This window comes from Aythya fuligula, chromosome 2 (genome assembly GCF_009819795.1).
Source record: "Aythya fuligula isolate bAytFul2 chromosome 2, bAytFul2.pri, whole genome shotgun sequence".
Classification (NCBI taxonomy): domain Eukaryota; kingdom Metazoa; phylum Chordata; class Aves; order Anseriformes; family Anatidae; genus Aythya; species Aythya fuligula.
In genome coordinates this window covers 60,721,767-60,747,031 of record NC_045560.1, presented here as the reverse complement: position 1 = coordinate 60,747,031, position 25,265 = coordinate 60,721,767, and the positions used below count along the sequence as shown (strand labels likewise).

General features: G+C 41.6%; 1 protein-coding gene across 2 annotated transcripts in view; it reads right to left on the bottom strand.

Moving 5' to 3' along the window:
* Positions 1 to 25,265, bottom strand: part of ITGA9 (integrin subunit alpha 9) — a 216,740-nt gene that overhangs the window by 159,069 nt on the left and 32,406 nt on the right. For both annotated transcript variants that reach the window (XM_032180886.1, XM_032180885.1), the window contains exons 9-15: positions 23,497 to 23,634; positions 20,853 to 20,958; positions 19,385 to 19,479; positions 15,741 to 15,831; positions 15,166 to 15,211; positions 12,118 to 12,272; positions 5,518 to 5,678 (exon numbers count right to left, since the gene is read on the bottom strand). In XM_032180886.1, coding sequence (XP_032036777.1) covers positions 5,518 to 5,678; positions 12,118 to 12,272; positions 15,166 to 15,211; positions 15,741 to 15,831; positions 19,385 to 19,479; positions 20,853 to 20,958; positions 23,497 to 23,634 — 792 coding nt within the window. The remainder of the gene's footprint in view (positions 1 to 5,517; positions 5,679 to 12,117; positions 12,273 to 15,165; positions 15,212 to 15,740; positions 15,832 to 19,384; positions 19,480 to 20,852; positions 20,959 to 23,496; positions 23,635 to 25,265) is intronic.

Below are 25,265 nucleotides of genomic sequence, written 5' to 3'. Positions count from 1 at the left end.
ACACCACACATGACGGTAAGACTGAATGCTTTGCCACCCAGACTAGGAAAGAGCAGAGTATGGTGGATTAAGAACAAAAGACTTTAATACGTACATCCCCCTCAGAGGAGATCAAACAGCTACAGAAGGAGAAACGATCACAACCACAGACAGTGACTCAAGTTGGCGAACACTAGAGACAAAGTTGTGTGAGATCAGCAGCCTGGAGTATCTTCAGAGACCTGAGGTAACAGCAATGCACAGCAGACAGAGGCCAGAAACACTTAAAAAATGCAAATTTTTGGCTACAGAATTCAGCAGTTAACGAAACACATAACTGTGCCATTTCTATTCAAAAAGAGACGTTTTATTCCAACCCTAGCTGTACAAAACTTACAAGCTCCTCACCTATAGACAAGTCATGAAAAGCCCCCTTGCCACTTTTCAGCCCCATCCTCCCCACAGGCTACAACAGGATCTGATAAGAGTTAATACGATAAGCAACGTGAGACTGCTTAAAACAACCAGACAGTCAACTGAGATAAAGTTCGGTAGAAAATACAAATTCTGTGTCTGGGTTAATCCCGTGCCAGGACTGCTGATGGTGTATGAAGCTATTACAACCTTCACTTTGCACACAGAACAGGCAGCCCAGCTGGCTGGCCTATAGTGGGTAAGAAACCAAGTAGTGCTTTTTTAATAAATGTATAACATCTTAAATAAATCATACAAAGGGCTTTCACCATCATACCTTTGTGAGAAATCAAGGATGAGATTTGGCCCCATATAGATCTGCACACACAACATGCTTTGATGTCTGAATCAAGTTCTCTTCTCCTTTTCACAGGCAAATCTCTCCTAAATATTAAGGGAACCCATTAAAAAAACAAAAACAAAAACAAACAAACAAAAAAAAACAGGTAACGACCAAGGCAGTTAATGCAAAATGGGAAAAAGTTTCCTCAGAGATGATGCAGATGATGCTCCAGCTGGAGCAAGTGTTAAGCACACAGCTTAAGTCTTTTCAGTGATATCAAATTCAGCTCTCAAGAGGAAGTTTTGTATTTCATCTGCAAACCCAGACACCAATATTAAGGAGACACCTTTAAAGCATCCAAACCCATTTATTTTTCCATCTTTTTTCTACCCCTTCCAGAACTCTGCTCATTCTCCTCTACTTCGTTGAGTTCTGCTTTGTTGAGTTAGAAACTGGCTGGATAGCTGGGCCCAAAGAGTCGTGGTGAATGGAGTCAAGTCCAGTTGGAGGCCAATCACTAGTGGCGTCCCCCAGGGCTCGGTGCTGGGGCCGGTCCTCTTTAACATCTTCATCGATGATCTGGATGAGGGCATTGAGTGCACCCTCAGTAAGTTCACAGATGACACCAAGCTATGCACGTGTGTCGATCTGCTTGAGGGTAGGAAAGCTCTGCAGGAGGATCTGGATAGGCTGCACCGATGGGCTGAGGTCAACTGCATGAAGTTTAACAAGGCCAAGTGCCGGGTCCTGCACCTGGGGTGCAATAACCCCAAGCAGAGCTACAGGCTGGGAGATGAGTGGTTGGAGAGCTGCCAGGCAGAGAAGGACCTGGGAGTGATGGTGGATAGTCGGCTGAATATGAGCCAGCAGTGTGCTCAGGTGGCCAAGAAGGCCAACAGCATCCTGGCTTGTATCAGAAGCAGTGTGGCCAGCAGGGCTAGGGAGGTGATCATCCCCCTGTACTCGGCTCTGGTGAGGCCACACCTCAAGTACTGTGTTCAGTTTTGGGCCCCTCGCTACAAGAAGGACATCGAGGTGCTTGAGCGGGTCCAGAGAAGGGCTGTAAAGCTGGTGAGGGGCCTGGAGAACAAGTCCTACAAGGAGCGGCTGAGGGAGCTGGGCTTGTTCAGCCTGGAGAAGAGGAGGCTCAGGGGCGACCTTATCGCTCTTTACAGATACCTTAAAGGAGGCTGTAGCGAGGTGGGGGTTGGTCTATTCTCCCACGTGCCTGGTGACAGGACGAGGGGGAATGGGCTAAAGTTGCGCCAGGGGAGTTTTAGGTTGGATGTTAGGAAGAACTTCTTTACCGAAAGGGTTGTTGGACACTGGAACAGGCTGCCCAGGGAAGTGGTGGAGTCGCCATCCCTGGAAGTCTTTAAAAGATGTTTAGACGGAGAGCTTAGGGATATGGTTTAGTGGGGATTGTTAACGTTGGGTAGAGGTTGGACTCGATGATCTTGAGGTCTCTTCCAACCTAGAAATTCTGTGATTCTGTGATACTTAGTACCAAGTTCCATTTTCTAATGTTTATGTTTCCTGTTCCTTCTACAGAAAAATGAATACCTTAAAAAAATGATGAGAGGTTAAATAGTAATGTCTTTTTCTGGGTTTACCCTTGTTGAAGGAGAGGGTCTGTACTGGCAGCACAGAGGAGGCATCATCCAGTAACAAAGCCCCTCCTGTGAGTCAACAGGCATCAGCTATGCAGAGATGCACCAAAAAAAGAGCAATACTCCTGGAGTATTAATGGCTAATTAATGGCTACTTAAACCAGCTGTTGATTTTCTACTGAAAACATCAGTCAAAACCCCAAAGATTGTTGAAAATTAAATGCTGCTTTTGCAGATGACACCTGAAATGATGTATTGAAAATTACTGTTGATGGATACTAGAACAATCAAAGTTTTGTAACTGAAAATCAAACAAGTTCCAAGAGGGGAACAAGGGAGGAAACTGCATCTCTTCTCTGCTTCCCCATAACCATTAGAGCAGCAAACTCAAAGCATTTTCAAATCCAAACATACTTCATTTTCTTCTCTGTTCACAGCCAGAAAAAAAACACTCCACATTTGCTCATGAACAATTCTATTAATTTGAGCTGTAATTCAGTAGCTTGCCTTGTACAAGATTTCTGAGCTATACGTACCCTACAAGCTTTGACATCCATTTATCTCACCGACACAATCATGAGGAAAGACAGACTTTAATACTCAGAAGGAGAAATAAGGACAGTAGCTCCTGTCCTGAGAAGAGAGCACAAATAGGAGAAGACACGTCCAAAACATTGAGAATTATCAATTGCAAAATGATTTAACAATTAATCCTGTTGATTTCTTTGCAACCTGCAACTATTTAGTGCTCAGTTTCTTTGAGGTCTCTTGAGATCCTATCTGTCAAAAGAGATCACAGCAAGCTTGTATATGCCTGGTTCTATTATTACTTTCCTCAGTCCTGTTTTATGTCTCCAGCATGCTATAACTACTTGTTGGTAAGACAATGCCATCCAGCAAGCCTTGGTACAGGCTTTCATTTAACTAAGGGAACCTACAGAGCTCTGCTGCATGATGTTTGGACTGGATGCTAGTAGGGTTTGTCAAGCCAGCACATGAGTTCATGCACAAGCCCAAACAGCTTCTCCATCCTTGAACACAGCCACTCCAGAACTGAAATCCTCGGGTAAACTTATAAACTTATTTATCACCGGAGATTCAAAAGAAAAGTAATGAAGTGAACAGCTTAAGGGTGCAACTGCAAACAACTCAATTAGCCATGGAGGCAAATTAGTCAGGCATACATTAAACAAGAGTACAGAGGAAAGCCTAAGTGAAGTACTTAATAAAAAATATTTTAAGCCCCAATCTTGTATCATCCATCCATCCATCACAAAACTATGTGACTAAGGAGAATTCCAGGTAAAGTTCAGATTTGGAGTTTTTTGGGTATTTCTTTTTTGTTGTTGTTGTTTTTAAACTAGGTGTTCCTTAAGGATAACAGCAAAAGATCATGACCCCATTTCCACTCCTCCACAGTCTGTGGGTCTCCCTTTGATGTTCCTAATGTCACGTAGGCTCACGGATATCACCTTTCCCATGAAAGCACAGGGATTATCTTTCTCTACTACTTTGCATTCTCCCTTGCATGGACAAATGACACTTCCTGCTATTCTTCCAACTGTGAAAAATAGCTACTTACATCAAGCAGAGCACCAATAGCCTCGTTTGTTAACCAGCTGTTTTGCTATAAGTTGTTATTGTATCTAAATATTTTGAAATGTTTTTCTTGCCTATAAGAGTAATTTTTTCCAGGAATTTTCCAGAAAAAGATAGTTCTTACCTTTTCATTCCCAGTAAATAAAATAGTTTCTTGGGCATACATTGACTTTTAGTGAATTCTGTGTAGTACCCAAGAATTTAAAATAGGGCTAGCATAAAAGTAGTTACTGGGTTAAGATAGAGACATGCTCCTTTTCATCTGAGCTCAATCCATGAATGCCTATTGACATGTGTTCATTCGAAGAAGACCAGAATTAGAAGACTCACATCATGTTTTCTAAATAGTGGTAGTTTTGTACATCTAAATTTTTTTTAATGAGCTTTCCCAATGCAAAAAACAAAGGTTGCCGCAGAAACAAAAAAAATGAAGAGAAAAAAAAAGTAGAAGACATCTAGCTGTTTCTCAGAGATCTGTAAACTTAATATGACGTCATTTCCTCCATGGTGGTCCCTTTATTTATTTTATTTTCACTCAACAACCATGCACAAAATGTTGATAAAGTCAAAGGTTGAATCTTCTCTCTCGTTCTCATGTTTTTTTTAGGTACACAGAAGTTTCCTGGAAAAGTTTATACATTTAGGGATGTCTGGATCTGCTGGATTCTCAAAAACAAGATATTACCAAGTGATATCCACTGAAGTTAGGTCATTATCATCTATGGGAGTATGTTCTTCAGTAAGGAGGATATACAACTCACCCACGCAACCACACTGCCTCATATTGCTCTCTAGGGTGGTAGCACAGATTAGTGTGCTTTTAAGATGTAAGCAGCTTAGAAGATGAACCCATATAATTTTCAAATCCATTATATAAATTTCTAAGCAGAAGAGAAACTATTTTGTATGCTTTGGAAACAGAATTGTACTTGAGTGGCATTTCTTCAATAACAGTTGTCAATTAAAGGTAAAAAGCATCCTAGCAGACGCTGAAAGAAATGTACACCAAGAACTGAGCCTTTGTATGTCCCACAGAGTCCGGAAAGCACTCCCTGTATCTCTAAGTCTATGATAGAGATGAAATGCAGTTATCTCACTAGTATTTTTAAGCCCAAATGAAGTGTGTGCTCTTCAAACCTGAGAGTCCAATTGCTTCAGGACAGATCCTGCATTACCCTGTCATTCCCATGCACAAAGGAAAATACCTTACAAAACTAATAGATTAAACTTCCTGCTCCTGACAAAATAAAATTTTGCCTTCATATTTTGAGTATAACAATGGTAACAACAAACCAAGCCAAAGGAAGAAATCTCCCACAAATGCACCTGACGAAAAGTAAATAAAATACATATTCCTGGCACTAGGCCTCAAAGGCTCAAAGGTGATAGCACTCACACTGACAAATTATGCCAAACAAGAAGCTCTGAACTCCCACTCAAAAAACTTCATCCACCTGTCAGGAAAACAAAGCACATCTGGAGCCAAGCTACATCATTTTAATTGGTTGAATAATAAAAAAGGGGGGAGAATTGCATTAAGGCCAACATAAGTAAAGACAGGGCTGAACTGACCTTGACATACGCTAGGTAATGCTCACACTTTTCCTGCATGTACAACAGTTGTAACTTCTCTGTGACCTGTCCCACTGTCTCTCCAGAAGTCACAAAGTAAACTCTGGGTTGCTGGCTCTTTTCCTTCTTTGCCACATCAGCAGTCAGGTTATAATTCAAACCTGTTGTAAAGAACAGAAAAAGAAGAAAACAAAGGATGTCAATGAACAATAGTTACTTTCTAGCCACCTATCAATGGATCCTGTTGTCCCCAAGGCATATGTGCTTAAAAAAAGGTCAGGCCTTGCAGGCTCTCAATCAATCACAAAGTTTCCTGTGGCTGCACAAAACCAAATCCAATTACTGACATACTCCCAAGTTTTGTGCCACTGCTTTCCCCAGCCCTTCCTGAAGGATGACAAGAAGCAGTAGGAAGTTATGTGTAAAAATACATCTAAACAGGCACACCTAAAAAAAAAAAAAAAAAAAAAAAAAAAACCACTTAAATTATGCTATTAAAAGAAAAAGCAAAAAACAACGCAAACAACAACAAAAGCCTCAAGCTTTGTTTTCCTCTTAGAAAAGCACAAACTATGCATATATCAACCAGGATGTGGCATTTCCTGACAATTACTTCAGTTGATTTGCAGTCATCTTAGAGTTTAGCCCTTAACTAGAGGTCACCACCTTGCACTGAGCATCCATCCCCTTTTAGATGTTACACAACCTCAGCAGTTTATAGAAGAAATACCCAGAGACTAGCCAGCTGTTTTCCTGCTGCTCTACAAGGCAGGTAGCTTAACACAATGGGTGGGTTTGTGATTGGATGGATATTTTTTCAGAAAAAAAAAGGTTGTTTGCTATGTCAAGAAGTTGCATAGCAATTGAATAATCCAAACTGATTGCACCTTTTCCATCAGCAGCAAAACTGCAATAGAAGCACAAATGCTTGCTCTGCTGCTGTTTGCAGATGATTTAAAGGCAGGCTGTGAGGTCCTTTCACTCATCACAGACCACGGTCTGTATTGATTTCAGCTGTTATCAAGGCAATGATGGGAGTACCATGAGATTGGCACACTATAAATGGCTTAATTAGTTGATTATCTTTGTATATGACAGCCAGTGACAGCTCCTGTACTGATTAGTTACATATGTAGGGTGATTGCCAAATTATTGCTTTGGTTTTTATTCATATTTTAAGTCCTAAATGATTGAAGCCAGATAAAATGCTCCCCATAAATGTAAACTTTTTTTTTTTTTAACATAGAATTTTATAAAAATTCAGTGCAAATGTAATATATTGCTGGATTGAGGTTTTCTATACATAATTTCAGCAAGGGATCTTTATTGTTGTTTGCTGCATTCTCATTCTGTTTTGTGTTGTCTTTTTTAATCAATGAGAACTGATCTCTTAAAATTAATACTGCCACCAATGTTCTCTCCTCTAATCATTTATTCACCGAAGTCTCACTGCTTTAAAAAATTCATTTAATGATATTGTGCAACTTGGTTTCTGTGAGCATGCAGCATTTCTGTAACTCACACCCACCTCACTTTGTGCTGTATGCTGCTTTCTGACCAGAAGCCCAGCGTTTGGCCTGTTTGAAATCCCAGCAGTCTCTTTAATTTTTTTCTTTGAAGTGTGCACATACCACACCCAACCCCGATTTTCCCTCTTCCTCTTTCAAGACCCCACAAGCAGGCCTAGGGCTGTGCCTCCATCCCCTGCATAACAAGGCGACGTGCCAGCAGACCCAGGCCCTCATGGGCCCGCTGGACCATGCGTCCCTTCAATGAGGAAAGGATGGCATCCAGAGGGAAAGGGGCCGCCCGGGGAGGCCCCGAGGGAGGTCTTGTCCCAACACCAGCCCCATACCAGGCCTCAAGGCAAAACGTTTCCAGCTACCACAGCAGCAGTGGATGTTTTCAATCAAAATGTGCAGTCGGCCTCTCGTCCTCCCCTACCCCCCCGTGGCCGCCTCCCCTTTATTTTGACAACTTGTTTCTATGTTATATCCAATGATGTCACATCAGTGGAAAAACTGAAATATCATGAGTAAGGCTTTTTTTTTTTTTTTTCCCACTCTGTCTTCACTGCTTCCAAAAAGCAGCCGGGGTAGGGAAGATAACTGGCCAGCCTCATCACCACTGGTGGTTTAAGTTCCTCCTGCTGGCTCCAGCAGCAGATCAGGAGGTAAGCTCTTGCTAGCAGATTTAACTCTTGCAGTTAATGCCTTGAAATTCTCTTCCAGCAGCTTAAAGTGTAGTTAGCAACGCTTCTGCGGATCTGCCCATCCACTTCACACTATCAAAAGAAAACTCGGGCATGGATACAATGAGAGTAGATGAAGGGCTTTATTTTTCTAGTGATTATTCCTTTCCTGTAACTAAAGTCTAATGCCTAAGAGGCCTCAGTAATAGCTCCCCCTGAGAAATTTTGGGTCATATCTCCAAGAGGACTACCAGCCAGCAGAGTCACTCCAGGTGGTGCTTGGACACCACAGCAACATACCTGCCAAGTAAAAATGGCATTTTTACAGTGGATTTGCATTCCTAAGTGGCACGACATGCAAGAGGCATGCCCTTCAGAGGGCTGAGGGTAGCCCTGAAGAGGACAGGAGTGAGGAGAGGGGCAAAGAGGACAGTGGTATCACATGGTCTGAGACAGGAATGACAGCTGGCTGTGGTAATGAAGAGCCTGCACACCCCCAAGCACCCAGCAAAACACTTCACAGCTCACTCAGAGGATGCCACAGCATACCAAAGGCCGGTGGCAAAATGCTCAGCAGGAGCGCATCCCTAAGGACTTGATAGGCTGCTAACTTGTACCGATTCGGGGGGTGGACACCACATATATTGGAAAACACATACCTACAACAAAACTGCTGTTGAGGCATTCAGAGGTTAGCACCACTTCAGACCTGCACCCAAGCAGACTGGAAAAACAAGAGACAGACAGAAATAAGACTCCTGCATCAAACTACAGCAGGATGCTGATAAGAAGAGGAGTATCTGCTTTTGTCAGGTTTTGGATCAGTCATGTTCTTCAGTCCTAGTAGAATACCAAAGCAGAGCAAAAATAACAAACAACTCATTATTCCACACTACATCTCACAATGCTCTCTTAGACAACACTATCTGGGACATGAGGACTACTCTAGACATGGATCAACGTACAAGTGATACACGGCTGAAGCAAACAATGAAGGAGCAAGTTTGAAGAACTATCTAAGGCACCTAACTCCAGCCAAATGCCCCAAACCTCTTGTTTTCACAGCCTTTAAAATTCATCTAACCCTTACACTGGCACAGATTTTTTTATTTTTGTACAGGAGATTACCCAGATCATAGCCATGAGTTTAATTCCCTTCTCTGGTGGAGATGAATGCAGTAACTCATGCACAGAGATGCCAGCAGCCTCTCTCTTCTTGTTCTGGTCACCCAGAAGTGTGTGGTCTGAAGAGGCTGAAGCCTGGTCATCCAGGCTAGGAAAGGATTTCATCTCATCCCTGCTTTTTCTGAGTTGTAGCTCAGCCTAATGTTCTGCAAGCAAACACTGTCACATTGTGAGATCGTGAGATGTAGCTGGGGTCAGGCAAAGCATGAAGCATCACTGCAGAACACAACCATGGCAATGCTGAGCACAAATGCCCTCAGCCTAGCCCTAAGGGAGGACAGCAATAGCAGCAACTACGCAGCAGCATCTATGCAGGACCCTCAGGAATCTTTGACCATTATTTGCAGTGCATGCCACAGTCCCTGTTGCCGTGTCTTCATCAGTACTGCTCATCTCTCCTGCACCCTCACTGCCAACTTGCTACAAAGCCACACTGCATTCCAGTAGCTGTACCAAACCTAAACTCAACCCATTTCCTAGTATAGAGGAAGCTAATGGGTGACAATAGAATATTTTCTGTCAGTTTAAGATGCTTTGGGATGTTTTTCTTTTTTTCTTGAAGTGTGCAATACATACATATTTACCTTATCCAGGAAAGCTGCTTCCTTTCTTTCTCACCTTGCAAGAGCTGCTGCTGCAGAAGAGAGCGTGCTGAGCACTATTCTACAGAGACCCTTTGAGGGGCTGACAAAGCATTGCATTTCTCACACATCCAAAACATACCAGAGTTTGACTCTGATGGTGGATGCTCATCTCCCCAGAGAGCACTGAGGCAGAGTGAAGGGTCAGACAATGCCTGGCATGCAGAGCAGAGCACACACTTCATTTGGGCATTGCACTTTGTTCAGGCAAAACCATTTCTGCAATAAATTCATACTTCTGAAGACCATAGTCAGCAAACAGTATCCACGAAATGGATGGGAATTATACAGTCATTGTCAGCATCAAGAAGCAACAGTAAACACAGACTCTATTACATGACCAATAGTACTGCAACTGCCGTTGGGGAAAAAGAAAAAGAAAACGAAAACGAAAAAGAAAATGAAAACGAAAACGAAAAAGAAAAAGAAAAAGGTGGGAAAGTTTTGTATGCAAGTGAGACAGATAAGACAGCTTTCCTTCACATGGCACTTATGTGAAACAACATGTTCACATAAGCCTTGTAGACAAACATTTCCCAGAGAAGAATGCTGCCTGCACATTCAACTTGACTTTCTAAACATGTAGTAGGTGACCAACTTCAGCTGCCCAAAAGCAAGGGCAAAGCCCAGATTTTCCAACAGTAACCAGCAGTTTTGAGTGTCCATACTGACAAGCCTTAAGGGAACAGCATTTTTCAATGAGCCCTGTGTTCTCACTGCCTGACTTATCAGACCACTCCCAGACATCTGAAGCTGAGGCAATCCCAGAGTCTCTGCCCCAAAACTTTAACACAGCATTTCAGCGATTCTGCATGCCTTTCAGAGTCTGAACTGGACACTGATGTACTTGGAGGAATATTTTATTTCATATTTAGCCACATAGGAGAGGAACGGTTGCAGTATTTCCATGAATTGTTCCGCCCTTTGTTAATTGATACTCTTCAGCTACAACATAATTAAAATGGCCTGTTAGATTACAAACTGAAAGCTTATTTGAGATATTGTATCCAAATCATATCCCCGAGGGTTTTTATACAGTCAGTTCTGGCTGCAATGTTTTCAAGACAAATCACTTTGCTAGAAGTATTGTATAAAAGGACAATGGTTGGAAGTTTTATAATCATCTACTTAATAGTAAAAAAATCCCTTGCAATGAGACGGATGTTACCCACCAAAGAAGATGCACATGTGCTTTCACCACAATAAATCATCAAGAGCACTGTTTATATGACAATGCAGAGGAATGCAACTGGCTCTTACAAGACATGATGAAGCAGAAGATAACTCTTTCATGAAAATGGGGAATATATATTTAAAATGAGAAACAGGAAGATCATTTCTTAGCCACAGGTCAAGAGACACAAAATTAAAGCAAAGAAAACATTTTAAACAGTATCCCCAGGAAAAAAGAAAACCTAGGCATTCAGTAGATCTACTCATAGATTTTCACAAAGAAATCAACACCCCTGAAGCACCCAAGGACAAGCATTTTCTAACTGAGAGAGTAGCAGGATATATAAAAAAAAAGCTGTATCAAAGCACATATTTGTCTGCTAGGAGTCTGACATTATTTACAGGGAAGGAAAAGGGGCAAAAATAGAAAATGAAGTCTCAGTTGCATCCATATCTTAGAATCCAGAGAAATCTTAAACTACAACTCTGTTTTTTTGATCTTTCAGGTGACTGTGATGAGATGCATAAAGCAATGCCAATGAGCAGCTTCTAGTTTGTACTCCACATGAGAGAGAAAACAAGCCCACTGCCATTCCTAAAGCATGGTCAAGTTAAAACAGCATGGTTGAACTAAATAAATCCAGTCTTCATGGTATTTAGAAATGCTGTATCTATCTCATACCACTTCAGGCAATACCTAAGACTGGTAAACGTCGGGATGTAGAAGACATAGGCAATAATTTAATGCAGTCAAGATGTAATGACTGGCACAATTACACACCTTACATGATTTTATTCACCCAAGTGAAGTGTAAGTTTACAGAATGGTCTCTAAACCACCCATGTGGTTTAGAGACTAAATAACTCAAAAGATATTCTTGCCATCAATAGAATACTGGGCTATTTATAATTGTTTTACAGATGGGTAAACTGATGCACTGAAAAGGATTTGCTCGTGTCTGGTGGTAATAACACCCAAGAGTTCAAATTTATGGTGCTCTATTTCAAGAGCTCCATGTAGATTTTCAAAAAGTATTCATCCAGAGCACATCACAGCTGCTTTATGATACAGGATGTGTATAAAAAAAATGTGTTATCAACAGGCAAATAGAGGGAACATGAACTTTCAAAACACTGTTTGCTTCTGTGTTCTCTATCCTTGCAGTAAGGCTAAGGATACCTTTTCCTGTCCTTTCACTGAAGAGAAAACTACTCCAATATTATCTCATCCTCATCAGAAAAGGAACAAATTCCAAAGGAAGCATCTTGGGAGCCTCCAACTTTCTATAACTGTATACCCCAAAAAATTTTCTTTCACAGAAAACCTTTGATACTGACTCCAAAGGGAGCCCCCAGCTCCATGTCAACCTGTCTGGGTGCCCCTGACCAGGGCTGGCACAGGTACCTTACCTATTTCTCCAGGAACATGCTTGCCACTGAAGCGAAAACATGCTGTGACATTGAGGCAGTTCACAGGCTGCAAACCATCATGGCACTGAGGAGCTGTGATATTGATGGATGCTGGCAGAAAAATGGAGATGTCCATGGTGATGACAGGTCTGGATCTAGAGATCAACATAGAAGTGGAATTGAACAGTCATTCAAAGAGAAGTTTCTCAGCCAAAGCAAAAGAAAGAAAAATTGGTAATGTGCACAATTTCAAGCAGAAATTAAAAATAAAAAAATGCATTTGAACTCTAAAATAAATTAGCTCTTGACCTAGCTGGCAAAGGCCGCTAGCTTCTGAATGAAAATCACAGTATTAGCTTGAAGTTCAGTGCTCAGATACAGACTGCAGGAGGCATCTGGGGTAACTGATAATATATAACAAACATCTCCAGTAAAAGTTGCATAAAGTCTTCCTGATGACCGAAGACAAAATTAGCAAGCGAGGACAACAGAGTCATGCAAGTGAGGCTGCTAGCTAAGGTGCCTGCATAGTCAGGAGAGGTAAATAATGGCCCTAGGTAAAATCTGTAACTTGAAAGTCAAGTTGGGAGCACAGGGGTAGGAGATGCATCCATACATATTTTTTCTTATGGTGTAAGTGGGACAAGAGACAAAACATTCACATTTTCTGGAAGAGCAAATATTTGGGTAATTTCTCCCAGCAGGTGCTAAGAAATGAATACTCTTTCCATGTTGTAGAAATCTACTTTGGGAGTGACCCAGTGCACCGTGAATTAAAGTTTTCCACCCTTGCAACTCCTGCACTGAGCTACTGCTACAGTAAGTCCCAGCTGAAGAAGAGCTCAGTAAGAGTCGCAGAGCAAGCTAAGGACCACCAGGGCCCAGGTGAGTCTGCTCTCAGATGACACAGAAGTGCCACCAGCTCTCCTGGGAAAAGCAGCTCAGAAATCCAGTATCTACAGAGCTGTCCTCAGTGCAGGACTTCAGTCCAAGTATTCAGCAAGCATTATTCTTCGTGGTTTCAGTTCCGTACATGTCCAATTTGAACGTGCTCTTCCAAAAACAACTCCAGTATTTAAAAAAAAAAAAAAAAAAAAAAAGGTGCAACAACCAGCAGATTAACTTGTAGGGTAGTCCCAGCACCCTGTAAGGCCAGACCACATAAGCAAACCACTTCAGGACTCTCACTCCACAAGCCACTTAATTTGGAGGTGTGGGAGAGAGGAGAGAAGAGAGCAGGGATTGTGGTTACACCTAATTCATATCAACTGGAACAAGATTCACATCAATCTCTGAGACAGCTGCTCACAGTCTTTTACCGCAGCTTGAAATAACAGTGCAAGTTTGCCTTATGAGATGGAGGATGAAGATAAAATGCTAAGCCTAGAAATACATACAGTAATGGGGAGGAGGGCAAGGAAAAAGGAGGAAAAAGAGTGAACTTCCTAGGAGCACCCCACTATGGAAAAAACCCTCTCCAAGCGCTAGGGGATAAGTAAAAGAATAAATGTTATAATTGATCTAAAACAATATTTCTTCTCGAAAGGAGAAATTTTTCCAGTCATGATGCACTGATTTTCCTTTAATGTTAACTCACTTGGTTATTCATTGGGGAAAAAAAAAATAAATAAAATATGCCTGTCAAATGGCCATACACACGCGCAAGCAATATAGCAACTACAATCTGCCCCAAGTCACCACGGCTTCCACAAAAGCCTTTAATATCACTTGGCAAAACATTTGTTGGTTTTGGCCAAAGGACTTCACAAACGCTTCTGTAGGGGTGCGGAAAAAAAGCTGATTTCTTTATCCTAATCTGAATCTAAACAGCAAGAGTGACACACTCTGAACTGGAAGCAGCAGCAATTAATCAGGCTGCCCACATCATTAGCCAGCAATGCCCAGATCTCCACAGAAAGGCACAGGCAGTGACTGAATGCTTGGCCAGAGGTTACTAGGCTGTTGTGGTGCATGTTGTTCTAAATATCACCGCAAACCTTTCTGAGGGCCTTTTTCCACCCTGCAAGGAACAACAGTGCAGGAGAACCACACACAGTTGTACTCTGAGTGGTTTCATACCATTGGGGTTGTGAGGTCCTGTCTCAGCGCACAGCACACCATTTTACAGAGCATCAACTGGCTTCCCCTGTTTGTGTGACAATGGCACTGAAAGCCCTTCAGAAGACTTGACCAGCTGTCACACTTGTCGTTTCTTTCTTCCTATACCTTTATTTTGTTGTTTAACTGACTCAAACGGAAACAGTCATGCTTTCCCTGCGTTTAACTAGATGTGGGTTGGCACATCTTTTCAGCACTTCAAGCATTTGTCTTGCCAATCTCACCACACTCCCCTATCTTCCATTAAGACGCAGGAATCCCTACTTCTACTAGTAGCAACACCTAGTTACTGTCAGTATTGTTCTGTTAAATATTTACAAGTGCAACAATGGAGCTACTGGCAAAATTAAAACTTCCCATTCTCTTCTGTGTGCCTCAAGCCTGCTTGTACTCTGTCTCCACCTGTGTAATTTGGTGAATCAAGCTGCCACACCTCCCTCCATCAGATGAAACAAGCAATTGTACTTAATGCACACAACTGAACAGTAGCCCAAATGCCATGTGTATTCAAAACATCTCTGTATTTCATTTCCTTACAGACTCTTATTTCATTCTGCGTTCCATTATAACTCACAGAATTAAATTCTGGCATTGTATGCAGCTGGCTTTTTGTTCCATTTTGTTCCCTTAAATAATACTTTGTTACTGTTCTTACATTTACATAAAGTACATAATCTTCTCACATATTCAGAGCAACCTTTCTCAAGAGGCACTGAGATGCACCACATCTCCACCTGGCTTTAACTCTTTGGTTTCTTCATAGCACTGAGAGGTCATCCCTCACTATGCTGTTATGGTTATGCTTGAAAAGCAATCCAATTTGATTTTGCCTACAATAAACTAGGGAGAAAATATGTGGGGTGGAGGACCTAGACAGATATAAACAGAAACAATTAAAACAACAATAGAGCAAAAAGACATGGATCTCACCTTAGGAGTACCACATTGTCTGACAAGAAGGCTCCAACAGTCATATCTGAAATTTTTGTAACATTTAGACAGTTAAAAGGGAGGCACAGAATTCAGTTCCCTCAAGTCAGTTGGTAAATGACAGAGCGTGCATTAAAAAAAAAAAAAATCTATCTTAAATCAGATAGCTTAGCCTTTAAAATATCATTATATCAAAAGTGTTATAATTAGAGGATTAGGTCTACGAGGATGCTTCACTTTACTTCATCATTTGTTTATTGTTACTATTATTGTCTATATTTTTGTAAGTTTATTATCATGACTGAGCAGCTTCCAAGCAACTTATAACCTTGGCAGGATACTAAACTTCCTCTGCTTCAAGACCTCAGTCTTCTGTCATGACTGCCCAAACCCCTTGAATCAAGCAATCAGCTCAAATTATTGAGCCAGGAGCTTGAATAACAGAGGGGAAAAGGAGGAACACACTCAGCTTCATTGTCCTCTCACAGATGTGGGAACCAGCAACCCGGAAATGACCAGCTCTGGTGTTTTCTCAGCGTGTTGCTCCAGCGTTGCTGTCAGAGCAGCACACGTACCTGGGTAGCCATTGCCATCCATATCGACTCCCCCTGATATGGACTGGCCGAACATCCGCAGCATCGGGTTTATCGCTTGCCCAGACAGCTTCTGCAGTGGAAAACACATCAAGTGAAATCATAGGAACTCAAAGAAGCCCTGATTAAAAAATAGAAAACTTTGAGCCTGATTTTCATGGTCACCGGGGCTTTCTTCCATGGGCTGGGAGTGCCGCACATCTGCAGGCTCGCACTTCACCCATGCAGCCCGGGGCAGGAAGGCTGCCGACTGCAGGAAGCCCTTCTGCTCTGGGCTAGGAGGTGGCCAGTGCTGACTTACAGCAAAACACACACCTGCTCCACAACTCTCATGCAGACCCAAGCAAGATAAAGAACACATCAAACAGATTTATTTGCGGGGAGTAAATTTAACTGTGCCCCAGAGATTTTTTTTTTTTCACATTACCTTCATTTATGTAAATAAAAGATTTCAACAGCATCTTCGCAAAAATAATCATTAAACGAAACAGAAAATTCTGCATTACCATTTCTTTTCACAAAGTTTTCCAGCATACCCAAACTGATTAATTTTCATCCCACTTGGAAATCCTGTTTTTCATCAGCAGTTATGCAGTATTTTGTGTCAGTGTGGAAGCTGTATCTCATTTCTGCCTCCCCAGCACACAGCTACTAGCACCACTTCTTTTTTCTAATTACAAACACAAAAACTTTCTCTAACCAGCTTGAATTGTAAAGGTCTTTGCCTGAAACAAATTACTGTATCAAAACTCTTTTTCTACGATGAGCTGATGTCTCCCAGGCCTTATTCATTATGCCGGGCCATCAATGCAAGACCTGAACTCTAACTAGCCTCTGACTGCAGAAGTTGTAGACAGAAGAAACCTATCCCACCAACTAGTTTTGAGGCTGGTAGTGGTGCTGCACAGCTTGTGACATATGACCAGGTCTTCCTGGCCCACCCACAAAAGGACACAATATTCGGCAAAAGGTCAGAGGGGAGTCCCATGGAAAAGAAGACAAGGGGAAGAAAGACTTCCTGCCATCCTGACAGCCAGTGTAAAGGGATACCAGTCACATACAGATATCCCTTTCTTCCTACGTTTGTGTAGATAAGACAACGGGAGAGCACTTCCTTCCCACATAACATCATGTTTTTGGAGAGTGGGTCCCAGTTAGGGTGGTAAATCCTGCCTGCAAGCAGCCCAGCAGACATCTGCAAGCCATCACAGTCTAGAAGGCAGAGGTATAAAGCTGCTCTGCTTTTAAGTGCCATGAATGGAAACAGCAGGCCATGAAGCCAATTAAGTTGCTTCTGCTCAGAGCCACCACTCAAGCTGCTGTGGCAGTGTAAGGCAGCAACAATGATCAGCAATTTGAATGAAGCAGGGGAAATCTAACAAAATTAAAAGAGTGAAAATGTATACCCTGCAGCCCCCACCACACACCTTTCTTGGCTTATTTAAAAAAGGAAATCCAGGTCATTAAGATGGCTCATGGGTATAGTAATAAGATACAAAAAGTCTTTCACCTCTGGGTTCAAACCCAGGCCAGGTAATGAGCTGAAGCTGTTACACAGCTTTTTTGGGTTGCACGTGGTATATGAATCAGTGGTGCGTCTGTCTTGGGAAATGGCACAAAAGTAGCGCCCTGTGGTGGTTTTACCGTGCTGGGCAGCTAAACCCCACAACCGCTCTCTCACTCCCCCTCCTTTAGATGAGGAGGGGGAGAAGTAAAGCAAAGAACAACTCACGGGTTGAGATAAGGATAATTTAATTAAAGGGAAATAATTATAATAATTAAATAAAGACTACCATGAACTAAACAATTTAACTAAGGGGAAATAAAAGGGAAAGGGGAAAAAAGGGAGGAAAACAAACAAACAAAATAAATGAAAGCTATATGGAAGTGCAGAGGAAAGAAATTACTCTCTGCTTCCCACAAATGAGCGATGATTGACCACGTCCTTGAAGCAAGGCCTCAACGCACGCAGCCGGTGTTCGAGAGGAGGACCGACGTCTTCTCAACGAGAGCCCACCCCTCCCCTCTTCTTCCTGTTTCCACCTTTTATTGCTGAGTGTGACACCACATGGTATGGAATATCCCTTTGATTGGTTTAGGTCAGCTGCCCTAGTGGTGTTTCTCTCCTCACTTTTTTGCCCACCCCCTAGGAGGGTTAGAGAAAGGCCCAATGCTGTGCCACTGCTGCTCAGCAGTAGACACAACACTGGTGTGATAACACTGCTGTTCCAGCTACAAGTACAGAGTACGGCACTGTATGGGCTGCTGCCGGGAAAGTTAACATTCCAGCCAGACCCAGTACACGCCCCCTCAGCTGCCTGGGGACAGGAGGCAAAGATGGGAACAGTATCACAGTATCCTGCTATGCTCTGGAGCTGGGCTTTGTCCTGCTAGGGCAAGCAGAGAGACATGTGCTGTTTGCTGCCCTTGCTCATCTGATGGGAAGGAAGAGATAGCAAGCAGGATGTTTCACTTACCACTCTGCTGATCTAGGCTCTTTCAAAAATATTGAATTCCCCCATGAATGACTCCTCCCCCCAAAAAAACAAAACCTTGATCCATTGCAACAAGAGCTGGAAAGCTCCAACCTTTGAACAGCCCAAGAACCTCCCAGCCAGAGGCTCTTGGAAAAAAACGGGCAGGGTCCTCCAAATGCCACAAATTAGTGCATTTTAGAAGTATCCATGAAGAGTCATTTAACTTCATTTTTTAAAAAGCAGTGCATGGCATATACATGCTAAAAGGAAGATGGACTGAACTTCTATGGTTTGTTAGAAGAGCCTCCAATATAACCACTAAACTTTTAATCCTGCTTAAACTGGTTTACTGTGAAAGATCCCACCCAGAAACAAAACAAAACAGCCAGAACTTCAAACACACGGAGGGAGGTAGGGAAGACTCAGGCTCTGCAAAAAATAAATGTGCTAGACAGAGACTAGGGGACACATGTTGGGCAGCATCGGCATCAATTTATCTTCTCTCCTGCCTGGCTACAGTAGCTGAATTGCACAGTTTCATCTATGCACAAGACTCTGTAGCATACCCCAGCCTAGTTTTTACTTCATAACAGAGGTCAGGGAGTGGTACCCAACCATTGTGATATATGTGTGGACCATCATTATGATGTATTCTCACATCAGAAGTAGAAGGCTAAGAAGCTGTGGGGAGAACAAAAGAAAACTTAAGTTCCTCTTCCTTCTTGCTAAGTCTGCTTTGGTGGGAAGAGAGAGCAACCTCCCAATTCTCCCTGGCCTTTCCATGACCTATATATGCTCAGCCTCTGCAGAGTTTGTCTTCTGCCGTACTACTCTCCCTAAAAATTGACATTCAAATCCCAAGATTTCATTTTCTTCAATAAGGAAGCTACAGCTAAAGACTGTAGTAAAATAAAGTGATATATAGAAGAAATATAGAAATAAAGAAAGTATCCCCTGATTAACACAATTTTACCTTACAGCATAAGTAAGGGCAAAATGGGAGATGCCATCTTCAAATCAGGACCAAGAAAGGGATGTAGAGCTTGAATTGCATAAGACTACCCATAAAGAGATCCCCAAACATGTTTTGTTTTTTCTGCAGGTCCCAGGAAAGAGCCTACAGATATCATAAAAGACAGTGTCACGTACCATAGAGTACTTGGGTACAATACCATTGGCATCTCCATGATAAATATAAACTGCTCCTATGTAGTTATCCTCCTTAGGCGCCCCAATGGCAACATCTGTAAAACAGGACAGATGATAAACATTTCACAATCCATTCTGTTAACCCTGCTTCTTCCTGGTTTTAGAAGCCAGATCTCTACAGGAAAACAACTCCCTGTGAAGATGATCAGCAGCTTGTGTCAGCCTGGCTAGAAAAACTTGACTGATTTAATGAAGAGCTCACATTAAAATAAATTTAAAAAATACACACATGTATGTGAATTTGTACATGCATGTGGCTGTGTGTTGTGCCCAATCAGAAACACGTGTTTGTTACAAAAACATGTGTTTACTAACCAGTAGTCATGCTCAAAAAGTTAAAATAGAATCCTTTCATATCAAAATATCCCATCAAAACCTAGGGGAACATCAGCTTTATGAACTAAGACGGCACTGGCAAAACATTTGTTGTAGCAATACATTAAGTTTGCTTTAAAACCCAAGCCTCCAAAATGAGACTGAGTGCATTATAAGGATAGGCAGAGACAAAAAAAGTGCTGCCAAGGGTGCACTTGGAAATTACATTTGATCCAATTTAACAGCAGAGTGATCCTACCCTTCACTCGCTTCTGCTGCTTGGATCTAGTGATTGCATAGCTGCTAAAATTAAATTCTTCCTCACGGCATCTTAGCCACAGATTGATCCAACTCAGTCTGCAGCCCCTCCATCAACACGGCTGACTCACAAGCAGCAGCAAAGAATGTGCAAATGCATGGACAGGTGCAGAGGGAGGCTATTCCTACCACTTGTGATGACAACCTGGAGTAAAGTTAGGTTAAGCTGAATGTGCTATCATGCCCTGAGTAGCCTGGAAGAAAAAAAATCCAGGGACACAAAGAGCAAGTCAGCCTTTGGTCAGAAGTCCTTAATCTGTCCTGCCAGACGTCAGGTACCAGCACCAACACTTTGCTCTCATCCATTCTTACCACAGCATCAGGTCTCATACTGAGCAGCCCATGAAAGGTGCAAGGGTTAAATAAAGCAGGAGAGAGTTCATTAGTAGAGTTCACTGTATCAGGAGTGAGAAGCTGCTTCTTAATTTCATTTCATGATAAGAAGCATCACTATGCCAATAAAACTGGAAAGGTTTGAAGGCATAACTGGGAAAAAAAAGAAAAAGACAGGTTTCTGTGCTGTTTGGGGATTGGGTATCTGAAACCTTTTATAAACCAAACAAAAAGTGAAACAAGGAAGGCAAACTGAACTTAATGAGATTGGGGTGTGAGCTGCACGGACATCAACTAAACCACAGCATGTAGGACCTAGGACCACCTGTCAAAAGTTTTAGATGACAAATCTCATGCAGGCCTGTTGTCCTCAGCATGAGCCCAGGGAGAAGACAGGCAGCACTGACAGCCCCACTGACATCTTCAAGGAAAAGGCACTGACCTGGGAACCCATCATCATCGATATCGCCAAGGGCAGCCATGCTCTCCCCAAAGTGCGCGTTGTAGGCACCATCACCATCCAGAACAAGCTGCTCATCCAGCACTCCCTAGCAAAGAGGAAATAAACCAGGCTCAGGGGAACAATGCTGCAGGAAGCACCAGGGTAGAACAGTGGAATGACCATCACCCTCACTACTGAGGCATCCCCCCACCAACAGAGATCAGCTGGGTGCCATAAATCGAAAGGGTTAACAATAAAACCAACACAGTTGACTCCAACAGGAGCCAATAGGTCTCCCTGGCACACTCCATGGCCACAGGTGGCATTGCCAACATCAGAACCTAGGTACCACTAGCCTGGTGAGCCAGGGACCTAAAGGTCCCCAGCTCTGGCTGAACAGGTGAGCAGACACTGCCTGAGGATGACAACATCAAGGTAAAAGAATCCACTTAAAGAGGAATTCAGCCTTTCTCTTTCAAAGATCCTTTATTGTTCAGTTAAAGCTGAGCACTTTAACTTTAACTGAACAATAGCACCTTGTAGGGGCTGGTGGGAACAAGTTTAATGATGATACTAATTTCTATTTTTAAATCTTCTTATGTTGTTAAAAACAAAAAAAGGGGGGGGGGATGCTAAATTAGCTAAACAATAACTCAGTGATACAACTACATGCAGTCACGGGGCTTGGTGAGCTCATGAAGGTTTCCAGACACCTGAAATGTAACAGCTCGGAGCTTGCTCTGCTGGCAGATTACATCTGAGAAGTGAAATTCTCAGTCCAGACTTACTCAGCTAAACCCCAGTGAATTAAAGAGAATTCTGTTTTAAGAAGCGAACATTTGGGCAATTGGATTTTAAAACTTTTTATGTATTGGACAGAAGGATTAAAGCAAACTACCCAAAAAGCCTTCTGAAATGAAGAATAAGGAAAGAGCTTTAATGAAATAAAGAGACAGAGGAAAGTTCAGAATAAAGTAGCTTTGTACTCATATGCCATGAGAAGCCTTATATGGATTTGGTATTTCTTGCCCACCCACTTTCTGGTCAGATACATAAGCTTCAGTTTCTTGCAGTCTTCCCTCAAGGGGAAAGGAACATTTCCACAAGAAAACAAAATATTGTTATGCAATCCAACTTTGTACCCACCTCAAAGGTTGTTTTTCTTTGTTTTGCATCCTTTGTGAATGAGGGTAAACTGCCCTCTGGAACATGTAATAAAATCTTTTTCTTGGCTGCAGGGAGTTGCTGACTTTAAGAAAATCCCACATAATTAAATTGAAACACAACAGAGAGGAGACAGGCAGGCCTGTATGTGCAACTCATTTCTCTGCAATCCTCTTAAGAAAGAGAAAAATATAAGTGTATCATACCTAGCATCACTATAATGCAGTTTTTTCTGATCCACTGCAATAACCTCTTGAGCACTGGTGCTTGTAGAATGAAACTGCAAGCTTTAAATGACCATACCCCAAAGAGAAAGCCACCAATCCTGCAAGCCACTGCTGCTTCAAGTAATCCTTACTGCAGGAGTTTAATTATTTAACGTCATCATTTTATAGAAGATAAAAATCATATATATGATTTCATATATACGATCATGTATATGATATATATGATTCAAATATAATCATATATGATCACATATGATTTCATATATACCATCATGTATATGATTATACATGATGGTATATATGAAATCATATATACTCTCACTGTAAGCATGAAATATTAGGTATTATCTGCTTAGAATTCTGGATGTATTCTGATGACACTGCAGCCACACTGCAGTATAAGAAGTTGGGCAACCTGTGATCAAGCTGAAAAAGTAAAGTCCATTTAAAGGAGGAGCAATAACTGAAGATAAAAATACAACAAAACTAATTCTGAAGTCTCTCAAATGCTGCCTATAGGACTCACAATGTGTGTTATGTCTAACATAAACAAACTCCATGTATTAAAGTTCTCAAAGTTCTGATTAATTAAATCAATTTAGTCAGTAACAACTCCCCCTTTGAGACAGCAGGGTTTGGACCTGAATATTAAATGTGCAATAATTAGTAAACAGTTACTGTTTTCCTATAAATAGGATATAATAATGATCTTGCTTTGGTGATGGAAGAAAGGTCAGACTTTTCCAAGACTGTGGTTGGATCGTGAGAAATCCAACAGTATCAGCTGATAAGAATTTCCCACCAGTGGATATATATGAGCCATAATGTAAAGGTAACATGAATGCAGTCTCTGCTTTCCCTGCAAAAAGACTCCTAAATCCCTACACATTTTTGTTCTGATTCGTAGGTCCCAATGACCACCCAAAACACAGAAGGAAAACTCAGTCAAAGCTGCTGACTTTTACTTGGTTTTGGCATGTAAAGCCACAAATACCACAAAGTTTCAATATGAAACCAGAAACTTTCCCAGACCTCCTTGAAAGATTCACAGCTCTGTGATGAATGTGGGTTGGTGTCTGGGAAACCATGATACCAGATGAGCTTTTCGTGACTGCATGCTCTGTTGGAGACATCCAGGGCCCCACTGTTTGAGACATTAAGTTTCACCATGCAACGCTGGAGGGGACATCGGCGTTACCCTGCCCAGAACCACACCCTCATCCCTTACCGAGTCATCTCCTGGATATACTCACATTTCCTCTGTTGATATAGACTGTGACTTGACCCTCATCTCTGATCTCAGAAAACATAGGTGCTCCAACCAGCAGGTCTGACAGCCCGTCAGAGTTCAGATCAACTGCACATAAGGAGGAGCCAAAGTAAGAGCCCATCTGTAACCAAGCCGAGTCACAACAAAGCATTCAGTATCTGCCCACACACAGGAGGAAATCATTTAGGCGTGCTTTTTTTTTGTTGTTTTTGTGTTTTTTTTTTTTATTTAAAATGATGACTTGCTGCTTTATCACTCACAAGTTCTCCTACAGAAAAAGTTTAGGGGATAATTCAGGCAAGAATTAAACATTTTACTCTAACAGTGCATGAGCTTGGATGCCTTATCAGAAGAATAAAATCTATACCCTGGCACATGCTTAAGTGAGACACCTAGGTTTTCCTAGACTAACTTTCAGTTGTCAAATGCTTAACACCAGGAAGGGGGTGAAATAAGTTTCCCAAACCGAGACCTTGCTGGCGATTATTCATGCCCATATTCATTCCTAAAGAGACCTGAACTTATATACCAGAGATCTTCTGGCAATGCCTAAAACAAACAAACAAACAAAAAAAAAAAAGGGGGGGGGGGGGGAGAGAGAAAGGAGCATCCATTAAAAGAGGCATTTGAAATTACCCCTCATTTGTGGAATATTTTCACATATTCTATTTGTATCAGTCACTTTTAATTAACAGCACTGGTTGTGAGTTTTGTTAGTAACCTTTCCTCTCACATACAATAAAAACTTTTCAGTTGACACAGAAAAAAACTAAGCCACTTCCATCTCCGATTATTATTGCTTGACAAAACTAAATTGCTTAAATTTAAGAAATTCATTATATCGTTTTTATACAGGTGAATATGAAATACTAACAATCTCCCAACCAGCATCCATATTATGAATTTAAAAACACATTTAAACACAAAAAAGAAGCCAAAAGCAAGAATGATATTCTGCTCTTATTTCATCCACTTCTGCTAAGGTACCACAAGGCATACTCTTTGAGACTAGTTAAAAACCATAGTCTCAAAACTAAAAGTAACTTCTAAAAGAAAAATTAAAAGACAGCTCTTCATATTTGAACTTGAGAGCTGTTTACATAGCAGGAAAAATTGAGGTTAAACAAGTAATTATTTAGGTTAAAAAGAATGAATCACACTTCTTGCATGTTTTCACATTCCTGTTTGTGGATCCCTGCACCACAGCCTTCCATGTCCAATAGCTCCAAACATGTGAGCCAGAACCACCGGGCACAACAGGAGATGGGCAGCAGCAGCTTCACTCTTTAGAGTCTTAAAAGATTTAAAAGCTGCTAAATCTATACAGTGGGGTGAGTTAAGGATAGAGTTTCAGTTTGTAACTCAGATTTTTGTGCTTGTGTGGGTTTAAGGTCAGACCTCAAGTATCATTTGATTCCAGTTATTTTGTAGTTTAGGTTCCCTTGTGGATTTTTTATTTGTTTATTTTTTTAATCCGCTAAAGTTTTAAAACAAATTTCTCATGGGTAAGGAGTGAAAGTTATGAAAAGCATTTCACTGTGTATTCAGGCAGTTTTCAGGGGAAGGCTATTATTTACTTAACTGCAATGTGGTACGTCTGCAGTGTGGGTGAGTTCATGGTGCTGTGAGAACCTGACAGTTGTGCACTTAACATTTGTAATGAGCCACCACGTTTTCTTTTTTCATCTCTGCATCTGATTTCCTTGTTCGGCCTCCACAGAATAAAAAAAAAAAAAAAAAAAAAAGGGAAGG